This window comes from Anomalospiza imberbis, chromosome 25 (assembly GCF_031753505.1).
Source record: "Anomalospiza imberbis isolate Cuckoo-Finch-1a 21T00152 chromosome 25, ASM3175350v1, whole genome shotgun sequence".
Taxonomy (NCBI): Eukaryota; Metazoa; Chordata; class Aves; order Passeriformes; family Viduidae; genus Anomalospiza; species Anomalospiza imberbis.
The window spans coordinates 3852839-3872027 of NC_089705.1; the positions used below are offsets into that span (position 1 = coordinate 3852839).

Here is a 19189-nt window from a genome sequence, read left to right on the forward strand (position 1 = left end):
GGACTCCGGGGGCAAATCCGGGCACGGGGGCGAACCTGCCCCGCTGCTGTGGGGGCCAGGAGAGTGCCCAGCCCGGTTCTGCCCAGCCCGGTTCTGCCCAGCCCGGTCCTGTCCTGCCCGGCCCGGTCCTGCCCTGCCCGGCCCGGTCCTGCCCTGCCCAGCCCGGTCCTGCCCAGCCCGGCCCTGCCCAGCCCGGTCCTGCCCTGCCCTGCCCAGCCCGGCCCTGCCCAGCCCGGTCCTGCCCAGCCCGGCCCGGTCCTGCCCTGCCCAGCCCGGTCCTGCCCAGCCCGGTCCTGCCCTGTCCCGCCCGGTCCTGCCCTGCCCTGCCCAGCCCGGTCCTGCCCTGCCCAGCGGAGCACCGAAGCACGGGCACGGACCCACCGAGTCCCCTCCCCGGACACAGAGAGGCACGCCGCGGGCATTGTCCACTTTTAATTGTTGTCAAAGGTTGTCTGGATGCATAACACTGTCACAAGGGCACAGAGCAGCGTGGCGCCGGCCGGGCCCGGGGACACTGGACACACGGACATGCGGGGGATCGTGGGGACCGGGAGCTGTGACACGGCCCCCCCGTGCCCCCCAGAGCATCCCCACGCCCGGCCGGCTCTATTTACAGTATTCACAGACGTTGTACCCAGCGAGTTAAATAACTACATCATTACACCACACGTCTGAGGCGGCTCCGGCGGGCTGCGAGGGTGGGCTGTCAGTCTGATAAGGTGCATATTTAAAATTAAAAAAAAACCCAACAAAACGAAATAAAAACGAGAACAAAGAGAGAAGCCAGGCGTCCTCGCCGGGGCCCTGCAGCCCCCGGGCGCCCGGGAGGAGCAGCGAGGGTCGTGTTCTGACGACAGCTACAGGTCTGCGTGGGCCGCCGGGGTCAGGGCGTGGGCAGTGGCCCCTGGGAACATCGGCCAGGCCCTCACAGCACCTCTGCGGGCGGGGAGAGCGCTGTGAGCCTGGGGTGCTCGCAGCGCCGTCCCCCCACACCCCTCCGGCTGCTCACCTGTCACCTGCGGGGGCTTCACCACGGCCTGCTTGAGGAAGGGCTCCTTGTCGCCGAAGGGAATGATGCTGCCGGGGCTACCACCGTGGTGGGAGAGATCCCGCAGCTCCTTGGAGCCCTCGGTGCCCGAGAAGCCGTTCTCGTGCTTGCCGGGCTGCACGCCGTTCACCAGGGCTGCCGCCTCCTTGGAGCTGCGGGATGGGAGGGCCGGGTTCAGCCCCGGCCACGCCACCCCCGGCTTCCCCCCGGTGTCCCCGGGCTCACCTTGGCTGCAGCCCCTCGCCCACCAAGCCCTTTGTTCCCCCCGGCGTCCCTGCGCTTGGGGTCTCCGTCTCTGGGAGCTCCTCTGCCTTCGGGATTGGCCCCAGGTGCTTCTCGCGGCCTGAGGACATGGCAGAACCTGGCTCAGCCATGGCTGGGGCCAGAGCGTGGCTGGGGGAAGCTGGCCCGGGGTGCCCACACACCTGGGACATCTTCCTGCTCGGCTGCTTTCCCGTTCACCACCTTCTTGTCGTCCTTCTTCTGCAGGGACAGGAGAGCTGTGAGGGTCTGCAGGCAGGGGCAGGAGGGCTCTGTCGAGTGCCCAAGTCCCCAGTGCCCCAGGACAGAGGACAGGTTCCCACCTTGGTGTCTGCCGTGTCCGACTTGCGCGTCCTCTTCATGATCTCCTCCAGGCGCTGCAGTCACACAGGGACTCACACACGGCCCCAGCCACCCGGACCTGCCCTGGTGCCAGGCAGGATCCTTTCCAGGGAAAAACCTGCCGTGCCCCATGCCTGGAGATGCCCCCCACCCTCACCTTCTTCCTCTCCAGCCGCTCCTGCTCCTCACGCTGGAAGTGCTTCTCCCGCTCCAGGCGCTGCCGCTCAGCCTCTTCGCGCGCCCTCGCCTCAGCCTCTTCCTTCTGTGCCACAGCAGGGCAGGAGGGGATGAGATGTGACAGGGGCGAAAGGGACGGGGCAGGGACCAGGGCAGGGGTTGTGGGGATGTGCTGTCTGGACAGCTCAGCACAGCCCTGGCACGTTCCCTCCTGCCACCCTGGTCCTGGAGGGGCTGGGCTGGTTCTCACCCCTTCCCCCCAATGGAGAGTGAATCACAGGAGAACATCCGCGCCTTCCTCCTCCATCCCCGCCTTTGTCCCCCACCTCCTGCAGCCCCTTTCCCCCACACTCTTGTCACCCCAACCTGTCTCTGCAGCCGCTCCACCTCCTCTCGCTCAGCCCGGGCTCTCTCCTGGGCCTCTCGTTCCTCCTGCAGCCGCCGCTCCTCCTCCCGCTGCCGTGCCAGGGCCTCCCGCCGGCTCTGCTCCTCGGCCGCCCGCTGCGCCCGCTCCTCCTGCGCCCGCCTGCGGGGAGGGGGCTCTTAGCACGGCAGGAGGCCGGGGCTGGGGGCCAAGGGGACAACACCCACCTCTCCTGCTCCTCCTGCTCCCGGCGCTCCCGCTCCTCCCGCTCCCGCTGCTCCCGGGCCTGGCGTCGCTTCTCCGCCAACAGCCGGGCAGCCTCCTCCCGGTCCGTGGTGCCGGCGGGGGGTCTGGCTGGGGGACTGGCCGGCACAGGGCCAGGGGCTGCAGGGACTGGGGGACCTGGGGGAGGCAGGCAGCGTCAGGGCTGCTCTGGCTTCTCCCAGCCCTGCAGCTTCCCCGCCGACACTGTACCCACCTGCTGTCGGCTCTGCAGGCACCTTGGGGGGCTCGGGAAGGGCTGGGGGTGCCGGACCCCGCTCCTCCTCCTTCCTCTCCCGTGCCTTCGCCTGGCCCTCCTGCTCCCCCCGCTCCTCCCGAGCCCTGGCCCGCACCTTGGGGGAGGAATGGGTGCTTCGAGGCAGGGGCGGCTTGTGGGGAGAGCTGAGGGCCGGGCTGGGGGACGCCGGGCGGGCCTTGGGGGTGGCAGGGGACGAGGGACGGTTCTTGGGAGTGGCAGGGGATGAGGGACGGTTCTTGGGGGTGGCAGGGGATGAAGGACGGTTCTTGGGGGCAGCAGGGGATGAGGGACGGTTCCTGGGGCCAGGACTGCAAACAGAGCAAGAGACCATGTTAGTGGGGCTGGGGCAGCCCGCGGTGGGGTCAGGGGCTGGGAAGCCTCAGGGTGGGGGTCCCGACCTGCTGTCAGCCGCAGGCAGGAGCCGGGGCTGTGCCGCCGGCAGCGACTGCCGCTTCCTGAGGCTGCGCTCACGGGACAGGGCGCTGCGCTCCTTGGCATTCTCCCGATCCTTCTCCTTCTTCTCCTTCTTCTTCTGCTCCGGCCAAGGACAGACAGGGATGGTGTCAGCGTTGGGTGCTGGGCATGGCTGGAAGCCACACCGTGCCCCACAGCTGCCCTGGCACCCGGGGTCCCTGTGGGAGGTGGCACTCACGGGCGAGGGCTCGGTCCTGCGGCGCGGCGTCACATCAGGGCTGGCGGCGGCCGCCTTCCGGCGCTCCCAGCAGCGGTGCGGCAGGCGGTGGTTGTGGCAGGGGCTGAGGGGGCTGGCAGAGGCTGAGCGGGGACACACGGGCACTGGGGGAGGAGTGACTACGGTCAGGATGGAGCCAACACCAGCTGCCCACTGACTCCAGGCTCTCTTATCCTGGTTCCCTGCCTGTGCCAGGACCCATGTGTCCCTGACCCCCTGGGGGCTCACCCTGCTCCTTGCCATTCCCAGCCAGGGTCACGGCGCTCCGGCTGCGTGCAAGGAAGGACAGGGTGGGTGTCATCAGCCGGTCCACGATGCTGCTCTCCCATGGGCTCAGCTGCAAGCTCCGGTCTGGGGAGGAAGAGGGGCCATTAGTGCAGCACAAACCTCCAGACTCCAGTCCTGCCCTCACATCCGCCGCTGCGAGGGAGCAGCCGTGTGTCTGCAGCAATACCACGGCGCATGCACAGTTCCAGGAGTGCCCAGAGCTTGGCCGTGCTGGGGAGGGGTCCCCACGGCCCCACACAGCTGAGCAGGATGAAGGGCCATGCCCATGGGTGGGCGGCTGGGTGCCTGTGGACGGCGCTGTGGCATGACGACAATGGTGCCCGCCCTCGTGTCCTGTGGACACCGCAGTCACCATGTACCAGTGGCACCGGGTGCCATCCTGGTGACAGCAGCCCCCCAACTCTGACCTCTCCTTGTGCCCAGCAATGGCACCCTTCTGTGCCCCTGCCCTGTCTGACCAAGGCCCTGGCACGTGCCAGCTGCCTGGGGGACACCACAGTGTGCCCTCATCCCATGGGAGCTGTGCTGAATCACCAAGCGTGCCCCAGGAGCCAGGCCAGGATTACAGCACTCACAGAACGGCAATGCCTGACCACACCGCTGGCTCAGCTGGGCACCAAGCTGCCACTGGCTGCCCTGCAGCACATGTCACCACACACCCCGCGGCGCATGGGAACCACCCGTGGAGACAGGGCCCCTCTGCCCCTCTCCACTGGGCGTCAGGCCAGGGGCAGCACCGGCTGCCGGGAGGGGAGAGACAGAGCCATGGGTGCTGCAGGGGGACAGGGTGGCAGGTCTGGCACGGGCCCAGGGAGATGCTGCTCTCACCCGGGCAGTGCTGACAGCCCCCAGGAGCCCATCCCTGGGCTGAGCCCCAGCACAGGGTGCTGGGAGCTGCCTGCGTCACCACAGCCACCAGCGTCAGCTGCTCTGGCTATTTATACCCATCCGGGAAGGAGCCCATCGCCAGGCAACCCCGAAACACAACAGCAGCCCCGGCACTGGACACATCCCTGTGTTGGACACATCCCTCTGGCATGACTGCAGCCCTGGGCAGCACTCCCAGGGCCAGAATGACCTTGCAGCACCACGGCCACAGAGCTCTGTGGCACCCAGCCCCAGGAGCCTGCGGGGGCACTGGCACTGTGCCCAGCCCCAGGAGGGCCGGCAACAGGCAGCCCCTCTGTGGCTGCACCAGCACCCACCGGAGCTGCCCTGGGGCAGGGAGCCAGGCTCCCATCCCTGTACCAGCGTCCCATGGGGCTGCCGCCACACAGCCATTCCTCCTCCTCCTCCTCTTCCTTCTCCTCCCAGCCCACACAGCCTCGAGGAGCCACCGGCCGGTTCCAGCCTCCTCCCCCAAACAGCAAACGGCTTCTCCTCTCTCCGCGGGCACCTGGGGATGGGGGACCCTGGCATTGGGGGTCCCCAGCACTGGGCAGGGGCCTGGCTGTGCCCCCTGCGCTGGGGCAAACGCAAAGGGCTCTTACTTCTACTGGGAGAGTTCCAGAGGGTGGCGGAGGATTTGGAGAGCCGCTTGTTGATTATAGAGTCGACGTGTTTGGGGAGGTTTACAGCGGACACCGAGCACCGGCTCGCACCTGGAGGAGGGAAAAGACACAAGGGCATTAAGGTCCCGGGGCCGGGGCCAGGCCCCCCACATGCAGCATGCACGGCTGTGCCAGGGCACTGGGGCAGAAGTGGAACGACCAGGGGAGATGCTGGAGTCCAGGGACACAGCACAGAATGGAGGAGGAGATGCTAGAATCCAGGGACATGGTACAGAGTGGGGCAGGAGATGCTGGAATCCAGGGACACAACACAGAATGCAACAGGAGATGCTGGAGTCTGGGGACACGACACAGAGTGGGACAGGAGATGCTGGAATCCAGTGACACGGCACAGAGTGGGGCCAGAGGAGATACTGGTGTCTGGGGACACGATACACAGCACTGGCATTCAGTGTGACAGTGTCTGAACCCTGCAGGGTCATGCTGGGATCATGCAGGGATCTCATCCTCAGAGAGCCAGGGCAGCTCCCAGGCCCCGCTACAACAATTTTCCCAAACACAGTCCTGGGAATCAGGAGCAGGTGGCCGGGGACCTCGGCAGCACCAGGCGAGCATCCACCCTGGGGGAGCACAGTGAGGGCAGCAGGTCCAGACAGACACAAGACAACATCACACCGTTGCTGGGTCACTACGGCACTGCCAGGACAGTGCTGGTGGCTGGCAGCACCTCCACAGGTAGCTGGGATCTCCTCACTCCTCACCCTGCCTGGGCTCCTCTGGACAAAACCGCCAGGGAAGCTCAGGGCCGGTGGAGGCAGGAGATTGGTGAGAGACAGCTGGCAGCAGCTCCAGCAGCACATCCCGATGGGAAGTGGCAGGGGAAGGTGTCCCCTTGCCAGACCCTGCCAGGTGCTGCACCACAGACACCCCGAGTGTGCCATGAGCCACAGTGGCACACACGGCACCGAGACAGGCGTACCCAGAACGTGGAGCCTGTACACACAGCCCAGCCAGGTAGAGCTGGGCACGCAACACCTGAGCACACACGGCACTGGGCACACGGTGCCAGTACGCACAACCTGGCACACTACACCTGTACACAGCCTGGCCAGGTACGGCCAGGAACACAACACCTGTACACAGCCTGGCCCGGTACAGCCAGGGCCACCACAGCTGCCCCATGGCACGTGAAGGCCAGAGAGTTCCCAGGGACACTGTACTCTCCTCTACGTCACCATCCATGCCACACAGTGCTGGCACCTGCCAGCACAGCACAGCAGTCAGGGGACAGTGGAGACCTCCACATGTCCAAGTGTTGAATTGTGCAGGGTGTTCTCAAGAAGCCCCCATGGAGCAGGATTAGCTCCTGCAGCCACACATACAGCCACGGTCACCTCCATACTGGACCTGGAGGGGCCAGCACTGCCCCCACCCAGCTGGGGGACAAGGGGACACGCCGCAGCACAGACCCCAACCAGAGCTCACAGAGGCCTCGTGCAGCCCCACAGCCCCTGGGGCCAGGGGCTCTTCACAGTTGCTGGAGACCTGGCAGTGAGGTCATGGCATGCTGAGGCAGCCAGGGCTGTGAGTGGAACAGGGACTGTGACACACAGCCTCCAGCTTACACCCAGCCCCACAGGAGCAGAGAACAGCCACCGGACCCCATCAGTCCCCAGCACAGCCCAGAGTGATGGCAGCCTGACCCACCAAGTGGGGCTGAGCTGGATTTGAGGGCTGGCAGAGAGATGCCCAGCTGCCCCCACCGCTGTCAGAGCCACAGGGTCCCAAGACACCTGTGCCCAGCCCGGCACTCACCATCCTTGTGTGCCGGGGAGCCGTGGTGCAGGGCTCCAGCCCAGGACCACCGCTGCTGCCGGATCTCTGCCCACGTCTTCTTGACCGACCGCTGGATTGCTGCCTCATAGCGCTCCTGCCCGAGGGAGAGGGACAGGCTGAGCCCAGCGGCTGAGAGAGTGGGGCTGGGGCCAGCCAGATCCTCCCAGCGATGGAGGTGCTTGGAGGGAGACAGGACAGTGATGCCTGCCCTGGCCAGGGCACACGTGCCAAGAAGCTGGGCACAGCGCAGGCTCTGCACCAGGAAGGAGGGGCAGCAGAGGATGGGTACAGTGGGCAGCTCCCAAAAGGCTCATGAAACATCTGCTGAAGGGCTGCTGGAGCCATGAGAACTCCTCAGGGATTGCATCCCACGTGTCACCCCAGCCCCCTGTCCACCGCACCCATGATACCCATCCCCATCCCCACCTTATTCTTCTCCAGCTTCTGTCTCTGCCGCTCCTCCAGGACCGCCCGGCGCTTCTCCGCCCGCAGCCGCTGCTCCTCCAGCCGCTTGCGCCGCTCCTCCAGCTGCTTCTCCCGCAGCAGCCGGGCCTTCTCCTCCTTCTCCAGCCACAGCACCCGCTTGGCAGCTGTGGGGGGCAGCGGGGTCGCACCGGCGGCACAGCCCCGGGCAGCCCCGTGGTGGGACCGCGTGCCCATGCCGGTGGCGTGGGGCAACGGGGCCGGGGCACGCGGCCGGGCTTGCGGGGCAGGCAGCATCGCGGCCGGCCGGCGAGGGAGGGGTTTGGGCCAGGACAAAAGGAAGGCCGGCAGCCCGCCGGGAGCCCGCCGAGCTGCGCGGCGAACAATGGGGGAATGAGGGTGGAAAGAGCGCGGGGACAAGGAGGCCCCATGATCAGCACAGGGGCCCTGCTCGCCCGCTGCCCCGAGCCACTGTGGGGCTGCCTGGGGCTGCACACGGTAGAGCTGGGTACCAGCGCTGGTGGCACCTGCACAGACCCGGGGAATATCCAAAGCAGGGAGCAAAAGTGTGTGCTGGGGGGTCAGCTGCGTGCCTGGGGGTCAGTGGTGTGCCCAGGGGTCAGTGGTGTGCTGGGGGGTCAGCTGCATGCCTGGGGGTCAGCAGTGTGCCCGGGGGTCAGCAGTGTGCCCAGGGGTCAGTGGTGTGCTGGGGGGTCAGCAGTGTGCCTGGGGGTCAGCAGTGTGCCTGGGGGTCAGCAGTGTGCCCAGGGGTCAGTGGTGTGCTGGGGGGTCAGCAGTGTGCCTGGGGGTCAGCAGTGTGCCCAGGGGTCAGTGGTGTGCCCAGGGGTCAGTGGTGTGCCCAGGGGTCAGCAGTGTGCCCAGGGGTCAGTGGTGTGCCCAGGGGTCAGTGGTGTGCCTGGGGGTCAGCAGTGTGCCCGGGGGTCAGTGGTGTGCCCGGGGGTCAGCAGTGTGCCCGGGGGTCAGCGGTGTGCCCAGGGGTCAGTGGTGTGCCTGGGAGTCAGCAGTGTGCCCAGGGGTCAGTGGTGTGCTGGGGGGTCAGCAGTGTGCCCGGGGGTCAGTGGTGTGCTGGGGGGTCAGCAGTGTGCCCAGGGGTCAGCAGTGTGCCCAGGGGTCAGTGGTGTGCCCAGGGGTCAGTGGTGTGCCCGGGGGTCAGCAGTGTGTTGGGAGTCAGCAGTGTGCCCAGGGGTCAGTGGTGTGCCTGGGGGTCAGCAGTGTGCCCGGGGGTCAGCAGTGTGCCTGGGGGTCAGCAGTGTGCCCAGGGGTCAGTGGTGTGCTGGGGGGTCAGCAGTGTGCCCAGAGGTCAGCAGTGTGCCCAGGGGTCAGTGGTGTGCCTGGGGGTCAGTGGTGTGCCTGGGGGTCAGTTGTGTGCTGAGGGGTCAGCAGTGTGTCCGGGGGTCAGCAGTGTGCCTGGGGGTCAGCAGTGTGCCTGGGGGTCAGCAGTGTGCCTGGGGGTCAGCGATGTGCCGGGGAATCAGTGGTGTGCCTGGCAGGCAGAGCTGCCAGCACTGCAGTTCCCACCCAAGCTCAGCTTACCAGAGCTAATGGGATTGCCCATGACCCAGCAAAGCTCCTTAGCCCCTGCCTCCCCACATCCACTTTCCCTCCCAGCCCCATACCCAGGTACTTGGCCCGTTCCTCGCGCCGTTCCTTCGCCTGCTTGTGCCTTGCCTGAGCCTTCTGGGCATCTGCAGAGGGAAAACACCGTCAGGGTGGTGCCCAGCCCCACCAGGCATCGATTGGTGCCCCCAGGGTGCAGCATCACTGGAGCACCGCAACCTCCTGGCACCCACCTTGCTTGGGCCGGGGGCTGGCAGCAGGAGAAGGTGAAGGGCGGCTGCTCCGGGGGCTCACGTCCTTTGAGGGCCCGGCTGTGGCACCCAGGGAGCTCTTGGCATCAGGAGGGGCCCCTTCAGTGGCAGCTGGGGCTGGGGGCTGGCTCCCGTGGGGCAGCATCTCCGTGGAGCAAGGAGCAGCAGCGTGGACGGGGACGGGCTGGCCAGCGGTGTGGGGCAATGCCTCTTCTTCGGGGTGCTCCATCCCTGGCAGCTTGGGGGGTCCGGGGGGGAACTGGTCGCCCCGGGGGGGAACACTCTGTGCTGAGGGGACCACAGTCGCAGGGCTGGGGGACACGGGCTGTCCTGGCACTGCCACGGCTGGAGGGCCGGGTCGGTCACGCTGCAGGGGGCTGCTCTCAGAGGGGGGCATCACGGCCGGGGGGCACACGGGCTGCTGAGAGGGGGGCATGGCTGCAGGGACGGGCGAGATGATCTTCTCAGAGGGGGTGATGGCTGCAGGGACGGGTGGGATAGTCTTTTCCGAGGGGATGATATCTGGAGGGCCGGGTCGGTCATGCTGGGGGAAGCTGCGCTCTCCCTGCAGGGCACCCCCAGGCGTAGGGGGTGGCACGGAGGGCGGGGGGATGCTGTCTCCCATCGGGGATGGTGGCTTCCCTGCAAGAGGGGCAGAGCAGAACACAACGTCACTCAGCTGGGGAAGCCTGTGGAAGACCAATTCTCCCCAAATACAGCTCTCGGGGGAGACAGCCCTGTCCCCCCAAACACAGCCCTCAGGAGCAAGGCCAGGGAGGGCAGTGAGACCCCACCTCAGCCCTGCTGCTGCTGCCCCAATCCTGGGGGACACCCACAGCGGGTGCCAGGCGCTGGGCGCACAATGCACAGAGGGACAGCCGGGCTCCACCAGGCACTGCCACCACAAAGCTGCCCTTCATCCCCTGGCAGCTGCCGCCTGGCCCTGCCGTGGGGGGACACGGGGCCAGAGACCCCCCACGGGCACCGGGACCCACACACTCCCCTGCCACTCTCCCCGAGGGGACGAGGACGTCGAGCGCTTCCGCGGCACAGCCGGCGCAGCCGGAGGCAGGATGGGCGCGGGCCGTGGCCTGACGTCACCACGACAGCCCGTGGCCCCCATCGCGCCACGGACCCGCAGCCATGAACTCATGGCCCAGGAATGCACGCGAGGCCGCCAGACAGAGCCCCCTCCCCGCGTGGGGCCGGCCGTGGGGCAGCCCGGGGGATCTCCCCCGTTCTGGACGGCTGCTGGGCACCCCGAGGGAGCGCTGAGCGCAGCCCGACACGGTGCCAGCGCCTGGCAATGCCATGGCACGTGCCCTCTGTAGAAGTGATGTCGGAAGTGTCCACAGTGCCAACAGTGGTGGTGACTCCCCCGGCCCCCATTATCAGCCCTAGGCAAACAAACCCTTCAGTACTTGCCAGGATCCCAACTCCAACCCCCACGCAGCAGCAGCACTGTCACTCCTGGCCAGAATGATGCCAGACCCACCCCAGGACACACGGCTCCAGTCCCACGGACACCACTGCAGAGTGAGCCCCTGGCTCCAGGGAGGATGGCAGAACCCCAGCGACCAGCACTCACCACCGGCTGATGTCACACGCCGGCTCAGCCGTGTTTGCAGAGCTCTCCACAACCCTCAGCGAGGGGCAAAGTGTGGGCTCTGCAAACACAGCCGGCGCCACTCCTCACCCACCCCACGGCTCCTCGTCCACCCCACGGCTCCTCCTCACGGCTCCTTGTCCACCCCACGGCTCCTCACCCATCCCACAGCTCCTCACCCGCCCCATGGCTCCTCACCCATCCTGCAGCTCCTCACCCATCCCACAGCTCCTCACCCACCCCACGGCTCCTCATCCACCCCACGGCTCCTCCTCACGGCTCCTCATCCACCCCACGGCTCCTCACCCATCCCACAGCTCCTCACCCGCCCCATGGCTCCTCACCCATCCCACAGCTCCTCACCCACCCCACGCTGGAGTGCTCCAAGCCAGGTCAGCCCAGGCTACCCAAAGAGGCATTGCCAGCCCCCTGCACTGACAGCATGGGCACACCCCAGGTCCCCTGGTCCCCAGAGAGGGGCCGGGGGTGCTGCTGCAGCTCCCCAGGCCAGGACTGTGCCAGCAGGGTTCCCCCACCCTGGACTCCGTGGGGACACAGGCAGCCCCGGCCCCCCCGCAGACTTTCCGGGTATTTTCTGCTGCAGGAAGCCAGCCCATCCCCTGGCCCCGATCCTGCACATCCCATGTCCCCAGCGCTGCACCCTGCGAGGCAGCCATCGCTCTGATGAGGGGCTGGGACGGGGGGGTCCCGTGCTCTGTCCCCCAGGGCTGCCTCCGATGGGCAACCACAGGCAGCAGGGCTTGGCAGCCCCCAGGTGCCAGATCCCGGGATGGCACCTGCAGTGTCACTATGTGTGTACCAGCTGGGAGGGGTGACCCTGGCACCACTGTGGTGACACAGCCAAGTGCTGCACACAGGGCCCAGTGAAAGCATCAAGGCCAGGCTGATCCCCTGAGCTGATGGAAATACCTCAGAGAGCCCTGGACGTGTGGGGACCACCGGCAGGGGACAGTGGGTGCCTCCTGCCTCCCCAAACAGCCAGGCACAGAGCCCTGGGCAGGATCTGCCGTGCCCCACTGGCCAGAGAGACAACAGCACCTGTGGCCAGGGCAGGGCTGTGGGCACGGCCAAGACCTCCAGGCCCAGCCAAGACCCCCAAGGTGGGGCAGGGCCAGCCCTGCCGCCATCTGTCCCTGTCGCTGCTCCAGCACGGCAGCTGCCCTGAAACCCAACGCTGCCTGCGCCCAGGCGGCGCGGGCGTCCCCTCTCCCCCGGCCAGGGCATTCCACACGGATTAGCTCCCGTCCCCCCAGACACGCAGGCACGGCTGCCCTGCAGCACCCAGCCCGGGCGAGCCCGCATGGCACCGGCCCCGCTGATGGCACCGGGACGGCGCCGTGCCCAGGGTGAGGTGCTGCCCTCGACGCCGCATCACCCAGCCCGTCCTGCCCCTCGCATGGGTCCCTTTGGCACTGGTGCCTGTGCCACCGAGCACCAGCGGCACCTCCAGCCCGGCAGTGCCCGGTGCAGCGCGGTTCCTTGGCCGGCACATGGCCAGGGATGCTCAGCCAGGCGCAGGCAGATCCCCGGTGCCGTGAAGCGAGAGCACATCGAGGCCCGCGGGCGCTGCTCGGACCAGCGGCCCTCGTTAACTGTCCCTGCAGGGCACTGCCCAAAAGAACGGGGGGGCACCCGCCCGATGTCACCTCAGCTCCCCTCAGCTCCGTACCCTTGTGTTCCCACTCCACAGCACAGCGCCCAGCGTGCAGCGCCCAGCGGGGCAGGGGGCATCAGCCAGAGAGCAGGGCTGATGGCGCAGTGGAGGTCATTGGTGAGCAGTGGAAAGCCACCCAGAGGTGCTGGTGTCACAGTGCCCAGCCACCCCGGCCATTGCAGCAGTCCCTGCTGTGCCAAGGACAAGACCCTGAGGCCAGCCCAAAGAGCCACTGGTGGCCCCTGCAGGGCTGCTCCCCACAGCCCATGGGGACATTCATGTGTGCAATACACCCTCAGGCCCTCCTGGGTGCAGCTGTTCCCAGCTGCCTCCCCTGCCTTGATCGCAGCTTCATGGGGATGGGTCACTGGGTCTCTCCCTGCCAGCAGGTCCTGGTGCAGAGCAGGAAGGCAGCATGGCCACAGAGCAGGGATGGCTCTGTGGGTGCTGGTGTCCACTCTGCCTGAGGCCACCAGAGCACTGTGGGATGCACCGGGATGCTCCAAGCCCTGGGGGTGCTCCAAGCCCCAGTGCTGCCCCTGACCCCACCCCTGCCTCAACACTCAGATGTGCCTTGGGGCTGAGCCCTGCCCTGTCCCACCCAGCTCCTGGGATTCCCCTGAGCTGCAGCAACCCTCACACCTGGATGACAGGGACAGTGAGCAAGTGCTCCTGACACATCCCTGGAACGTCCACAGCACATTCCCAACACGTCCCCATCACGTCCCGCCTGCAGGCACAGCACTGACACACACGCTCAGTGCTGGCTCACATGCTTGGGCAGGGAGATATGGGCAATGCCAGCAGCCCCCGCCTTAGGGGTGGCCAGTGCCACCTTGGCAACCACCATCAGCAATGATACCCTGTCCTCAATGGGGACAGCCACCTGCAGCCTGTCCCCAGGCACACGGGCACTGTCACCCATGGCTGGCTCCTCTCCCCGCCACCTTGGAGCCAGTGAAACACAGCTGGCAGCTGGCTGGGCTTCAGCCACAGTGCCCCACCGCTGCCCACAGCCCCGCTTCGGGGGTCAGGCCTCCGGGGACAGGACAGGCTGGAGCAGGGCAGGAGGGGACAGGCAGCAGGGCCCCTGAGAGGGCACAACCAGGTGCCAGGCATATCCAGCCTCCTTTCCCAGGGCTCGTGTCCTGCCAAGCCTCCGGGATAGGGCTATGGGGGGCAGCCATGGGGGAACTGCACCAGCCCCTGGGCCAGAGCAGAGGTCATTGAGCTCCCATGGCGCTGTCATGCCGAGCTGGAGAGCAACAAGGGGAACTTGGGATCTTGTGGTGAGAGCAAGGCCAGAGCCAGGGGGTTTCCAGGGTTTAAAACACACATGAAGGAAAGAGGTGGAGCTGCTGCTGGCCCCAGCACCCCCACAGCAAACTGTGGCTGTGGTCACAGTGCAACCCCAAACAGCCCGAGGGCAGGGGCAGGAACACCTGCCCACCATCCATCTGGCACGCTGGCAGCGGCGACAGGAGGTGCCCTCGTCCTTGGGGCGACCCATGTGGCGCCACCAGTGCCCAGGGCAGCCAGCCCAGGCGCGCTCCCGAAAACCTGTCTGCTAGCATCATGCTGGGAAACAGAAACCTGGCTGGAAGGCAGGGCATGGGGCTGTGCACCTGCCAGCATCCAGCCCCTTGGGGAGCAGGTCAGTACCCCCCAAAAAACAGGTCCTGTGCCTCACAACACGGATGTGGCACCTACCAGGGCTGGGGCCGTGCAGGATCCAGCTCCACTCCCAGTAGGCTGCCTATGGGGCTGCCTGACCCTGCAGAGAGCCCTCCAAGGAGCGAGAGCTGTGCTAACTATTTTGGACATGGCACCACGGGACTGTCACATCACCACTCTGCACGTCGCATCACGTTGTTCTGACGGTTTCACAGCAGCGGCTCCCGCGCCTGGAGAACTCCCGAGCTGCAGCTCCCAAACACAGGCACTGGCGGGCAACCAGCTCGCCCTCCCTCTCTGCTGTGCCAAGGGAGAAGGGCTGGAGAAGCTGGGGGAACCTGGCTAAGGACAAACCTCTGCCTGCTCCCTGCCTTGGTCCTCGTCCCTCTGTACACTGCATCCGTCTGCCCACCTGGGCAGCTCTGCAGGTCACACCCTGCCCTGGCTGCCCTTCACGAGTTTCTGGCCTCCAGTGCCACTGGCTGCCCCACACATGGTGGGTCCCGGCCCCTTGAGTGAAATCTCTTCCCTGATGGTGGCTCCGACCCACTCTAGGCAGCAAGACAGGAAGCAGCCCGGGCTGCCCCGACATGCAGGTCACCCACACCGGACAGGTCAGGGATGGTCCCTGAAGGAGGACACGGTGCAAAACCGCCCGTGCTCCTTCAGCACCATTCTGTGCTCACAGGAGAGCAGCCAATGACCCACAGGGTGTGCGGGGAGCCCAGGGTGGCCGGGAGCAGCCAGCCCTGGTCCCCGGGCCGCGACAGCATCGAGTGGGCAGGCCACGGCGGGCAGGAAGGCGGCGGAGGCAGAGAGCGGGACTCAGACAACATGTCTGGCGCAGGACGCGTCGTTCGGGCAGCGATGCCGGGACCCGCGGCCGGTTGGTGCAGGAGCCGCCGGTTTTCAGCATCGCCGGGAGCCGCAGCCATCCCTCCCTGTCCGCGGGCCCGGGCGATGGAGCACTGGGGCCGAGGGGGAGGGGAGCCGCCTCTCCTCTTCCTCCCGCGGTGGGAAGCGGCTCCGCGGAGCTCTGCTTAGTCACAGCGAGCGCTGCGCTGGAGCCCCGAGAGGCAGCGCCAACCCCGGCCCCGAGCGCGGCCCCGCCGCCGCCCTCCCCGGTTCATCCCGGGGCAGCGGGACCGGCCCTGCCGGGACGAGCCACGAGTCCACGCGGCGGGGAGGGGGCGGCCCCGGGCGGGCGGGGGGCAGCGGGTGCCTCCCACAGGGGGCATCGCCCGCCGGCCGGCGGGGACGAGCCGGGGCGGCGCCGGCGCCGCCACCCCCGGGGCTTCCCAAGGGCAGTCCCGCTGCACCCCCCACGGCGGCGGGGCCGGGGCCGCTCCGGCCCTCCCCAAGATGGAAGGGCCGTGCCCGGGCTTTGTCCCTCCCGGGAATCCGCCCCGGCCCCGGCAGTGCGTTCCCCCCCCTCGCCCCCCCCCGGCTCGTCCACCGCCTCCCCGGGCCGCCGCCCCGCTCTGCTCCCCGCATTCCGCGGACCCGGCCGCCGCATCTCCGCCGGCACGGCGGGCCGCATCCCGCACCCCCGGCAGACCCCGCACCCCCGGGCCGCATCCCGCAGCCCTCGGCCGCATCCCGCACCCCGACCCCCTGCGGCCCCGCGGTGCGGGAGGGGGCCCGGGCGCTCCCCGGAGCCGGTACCGGCGCCGCTGCCGCCGCGGATCCTTACCGAGGGGCTGGGGCTGGGGCCGGGGCTGCGGCTCCCGCCCGGCGCAGCTCCGCTCCATGGCGCGGCAGGCGCAGGGGCTGGCCCAGCCCCGCTCCCCCCGGCCCGCGGGGGAGGACGCTCAGCGCTCCCCGCCCCGGCCCCGCGGCCCCGGCCGGGGGGAGCGGCCGGGGGATGCTCCGCCTCGCCCGGCTCCAGACGCGGCCCCGCAGCTCCGACCCGGCGCCGCTCCTCCCGCAGCCGCGGCTGGGACCCCGCGCTCGTCACCCCCGCCTCGGGCCTGTCCCCGCAGCGCTCAGCATCCCCCAGCTTTGCTCGGCCACTCTCCCGCCTCCAGCCCCTGCTCTCCCAGATTTTGGGGCTCGCACACACATTTGACGATGCTCCGATTACGCGCGAAACGCTGGCTCCACAGCAAACACGCCCCGCCCCGAGCAGCACCGCGATGCGCAGCCAGCACCACCCGGACCAGCTGCCCCAGCCTCAGGCACCCCAAAAAGACACCGATTGCCCGTTTCCGAGCCCCACCTCAGCTGTTCGAGAGGCCTTGGAGCTGCTGCTCCCCCGCTCCCCGTCACACGTGAGCCTTAGTCACCGCCAGCAGCCGCCTCCGCTCGCGGGGCTCCCCCCGCCCGCATCCCCCCTGCCCCGGTAACCGGCAGACAACAGAGGCCTCTCCCGCTCCCCGGGCAGGAGCAGCGCGCCCCGCTCACGGCTGAAACCCCTTTGGGCCCTGCTCGGACGGGAATGTAGCGGCACAGCCAGGGTAGGGGACGAATGGGCAGCACCAGCAGTGGGAGGAACACGGCTCCAGGCTCTGCAGGGGCACCAGGAGGCTGGGACATGTCCTTGTCCACCACGTGGCCAGCCTGCTCCAGGCATCCCGCAGAGTGCCCGGCTCTGGGTGTGTGGATGAACAAAGTTAGTTTTCTGCGGGCAGCACCCATCAGAGATGCCTGTTTTGGGGATGATGTCACGCAGGCCAGGAGATCCCCTGCCATTCATTCTCCCTCACCTACCAGGCAAACAGGTTTACCGAAATCCCAGCCCTTTTCCTTGGAAGTACATTCCCCTGAGTCAGGGATGGGGAGCGCCTCAGCAGACGGGGCGGCCCCACTCTGTGATGCTGCAGGGGTAGCCCTACACCCCAAATCACCCTAAAGTCATCACCCTCCTACAGCCTCTAGCCCTGCACCCTCTCACCTGGCTCAGACAGAGCAGAGGCTTCCTGAAACTCCCAGAGCCTCGCCTGCCAGCTGACTTCCCACTAGGGAATGCTGCATGGCCAAGCCTCAGCTCTGGGAGCTGGGACACCCCAGGAGGATGACAGGGAGAGCAATGTCCCAACGAACTTACAAAGCCAGGATATGCCCTGGGACAGGAAAGGGGAACAGCCCCACTCACACTGTTGCATGGCTGAGCCTCCAAGGGGCTGCAGCAGCCCCAAAGCCCTGTAGTTCCCTGGCACACAAGGGATCTGGCAGAGCGGGACTGGAGCCACTCCATGGCATGCTCCAAGGGTGACTATGGGTGGCTTCCAAAGCCTCTTTGCCTCTGGGTCCCACAGCTTCACCAGGAGCAGATGAGCATCTCGGGAATCTGGGACAGCCTGGCACTGGATCCAGCCACGTCCATGATCCTTCTCCCCGCAGTGGGGTCAGTCTGGAGCAGGGGGCATGGTGAGGAAGGGGCAACCATGGGTGTACAGGGCCTGTGGACGTGCTCCAACAGATCAACATGAGAGGGCTTGTGAATGCCACACCAGCCCAAGTCGATTGGCTTATACAAGCAGGGATTGATCAATCACTGCTGCAGGCAGAGCCCCGCTGTGTTGGGGTTCCTCGGTCCAGCCCTGCCATTCCTGTGGTGCTGGGAACAGCTGCCCTCCCTGAGCTGATGGAAAATCCGATGAGCTCATGATGAGCACGGCACCCAGCCCTGAGTGGGCAGCCACCTCCAAAAAATCTGAACGGCAAAGGATGAGTCCCAGACCCAACCTGCCACCACCTGGAACTTGTGCTGCCCTGACAGCCCCAAGTGCATCCTGCAACCTGACATCAGGAACCTGTGGTGGCGAGTTTTGTTTCACAGGAAAAGGGCCGGTCTTTGTCTTCAGGGGTCTGTGGCTCTGAGTGGGTGGCCGCCTCCAAAAAATCCGAACAGCAAAGGATGTGTCCCAGACCCAACCTGCCCCCACCTCGAAACTGTGCTGCCCTGACAGCCCCAAGTGCATCCTACAAACTGACATAATGAACCTAGGGTGGTAATCTTGTTTCACAGCGAAAAGGGCTGGTGTTTGTGCTCAGGAGCCTCTGGCTCCGAGTGGGCGGCCGCCTCCAAAAAATCCAAATGGCGAAGGATGTGCCCCAGACCCAACCTGCCCCCACCTGGAACTTGTGCTGCCCTGACAGTCCCAAGCGCACCCTGCAAACTGACATCAGGAACCTGGGGTGATGAGTTTTGTTTCCCAGGGAAAAGGGCCGGTGTTTGTGCTCAGGGACCTGGCTGCTGCATGCTCCAACACCCCCTGTGCTCCTCAGCCCTGCAGCCTGGGGTGCAACACTACCATGGCTCCATCGGGCCAGTCTGGGCAGGGGGCTGCACCCTCAGGCCCAACACCTGGCCCTGACACTGACTGTAGGGACCCAAGGGGATCAGCACCCCAAAGTCAAAGGATAACTACAGCCACAGCTCAGCCCTGCCAGCGAGAGCTGATGCTGTTTGAGTCTGGGAGCAAACAGGGATAAGGATGGCAAACAAACCCTGCCAGCACCTCTGAGCAAAGTACTGTGTGGGACACCCCATCCCACTCATTTCCACCTGCTCCCTATCCCTCTGCTCCCACCTCTGTCCTCAGCCCCAGGACTTTGCCCTGGCCCCAGGCTGCTCCCACCCTGCTGCTCTGACACGGTGCCCACACGGGCTGATCTGAATCCCTGTCCCCAGCATACTCCAGCTGATTCCCACTAGCTGTGGGTAAGTGACCCTTGGGATGAGTGTCTGTCCCTGTGTCCTGTCCTGGGGTGGATGGCTGCAATAGGAACCCATCTCCAGCAGCATGTCAGGGCAACAACCAGACCCCCAGCATGTTGCCATGGGGCTACACCACAGCCCATGGCAAATCCCGGCTGCTGCAGGACAATCCCCTGTGGGTGTCAGTGACAAATGGGCCAGCAATGGGCTGAGCCACAGCGGGCTGCGCCATGCCCTGCCACAGCTCACGCCTGCTCTGTAATTATCCCAAGCCGCATCTG

The 19189-nt window shown here is 66.9% G+C and overlaps 1 protein-coding gene across 4 annotated transcripts; it reads right to left on the minus strand.

Annotated features, from left to right (window-relative positions):
* Nucleotides 1–417: 417 nt before the first annotated feature.
* MAP7D1 (MAP7 domain containing 1) lies at nt 418–16604 on the minus strand. 4 transcript variants are annotated; one of them, XM_068172831.1, is made up of 18 exons: nt 16464–16604; nt 9273–9932; nt 9099–9167; nt 7465–7628; nt 7018–7132; nt 5182–5292; nt 3632–3754; nt 3365–3507; nt 3111–3244; nt 2671–3020; nt 2420–2594; nt 2195–2354; nt 1809–1913; nt 1633–1686; nt 1474–1558; nt 1274–1391; nt 1010–1200; nt 418–936 (listed from the first exon to the last, which is right to left on the minus strand). In XM_068172831.1, exons 2-18 carry the CDS (start codon nt 9913–9915, stop codon nt 926–928), a joined length of 2751 nt encoding a protein of 916 aa, XP_068028932.1. In that variant the 5' UTR covers nt 9916–9932; nt 16464–16604; the 3' UTR covers nt 418–925. The 4 variants fall into 4 exon arrangements, with proteins under 4 accessions (XP_068028932.1, XP_068028930.1, XP_068028931.1 ...); XM_068172829.1 differs by lacking the exon at nt 16464–16604 and adding an exon at nt 15939–16398; XM_068172830.1 differs by lacking the exon at nt 16464–16604 and adding an exon at nt 15939–16395 and having other exon boundaries at nt 1474–1531.
* Between the last annotated feature and the right edge of the window lie 2585 nt (nt 16605–19189).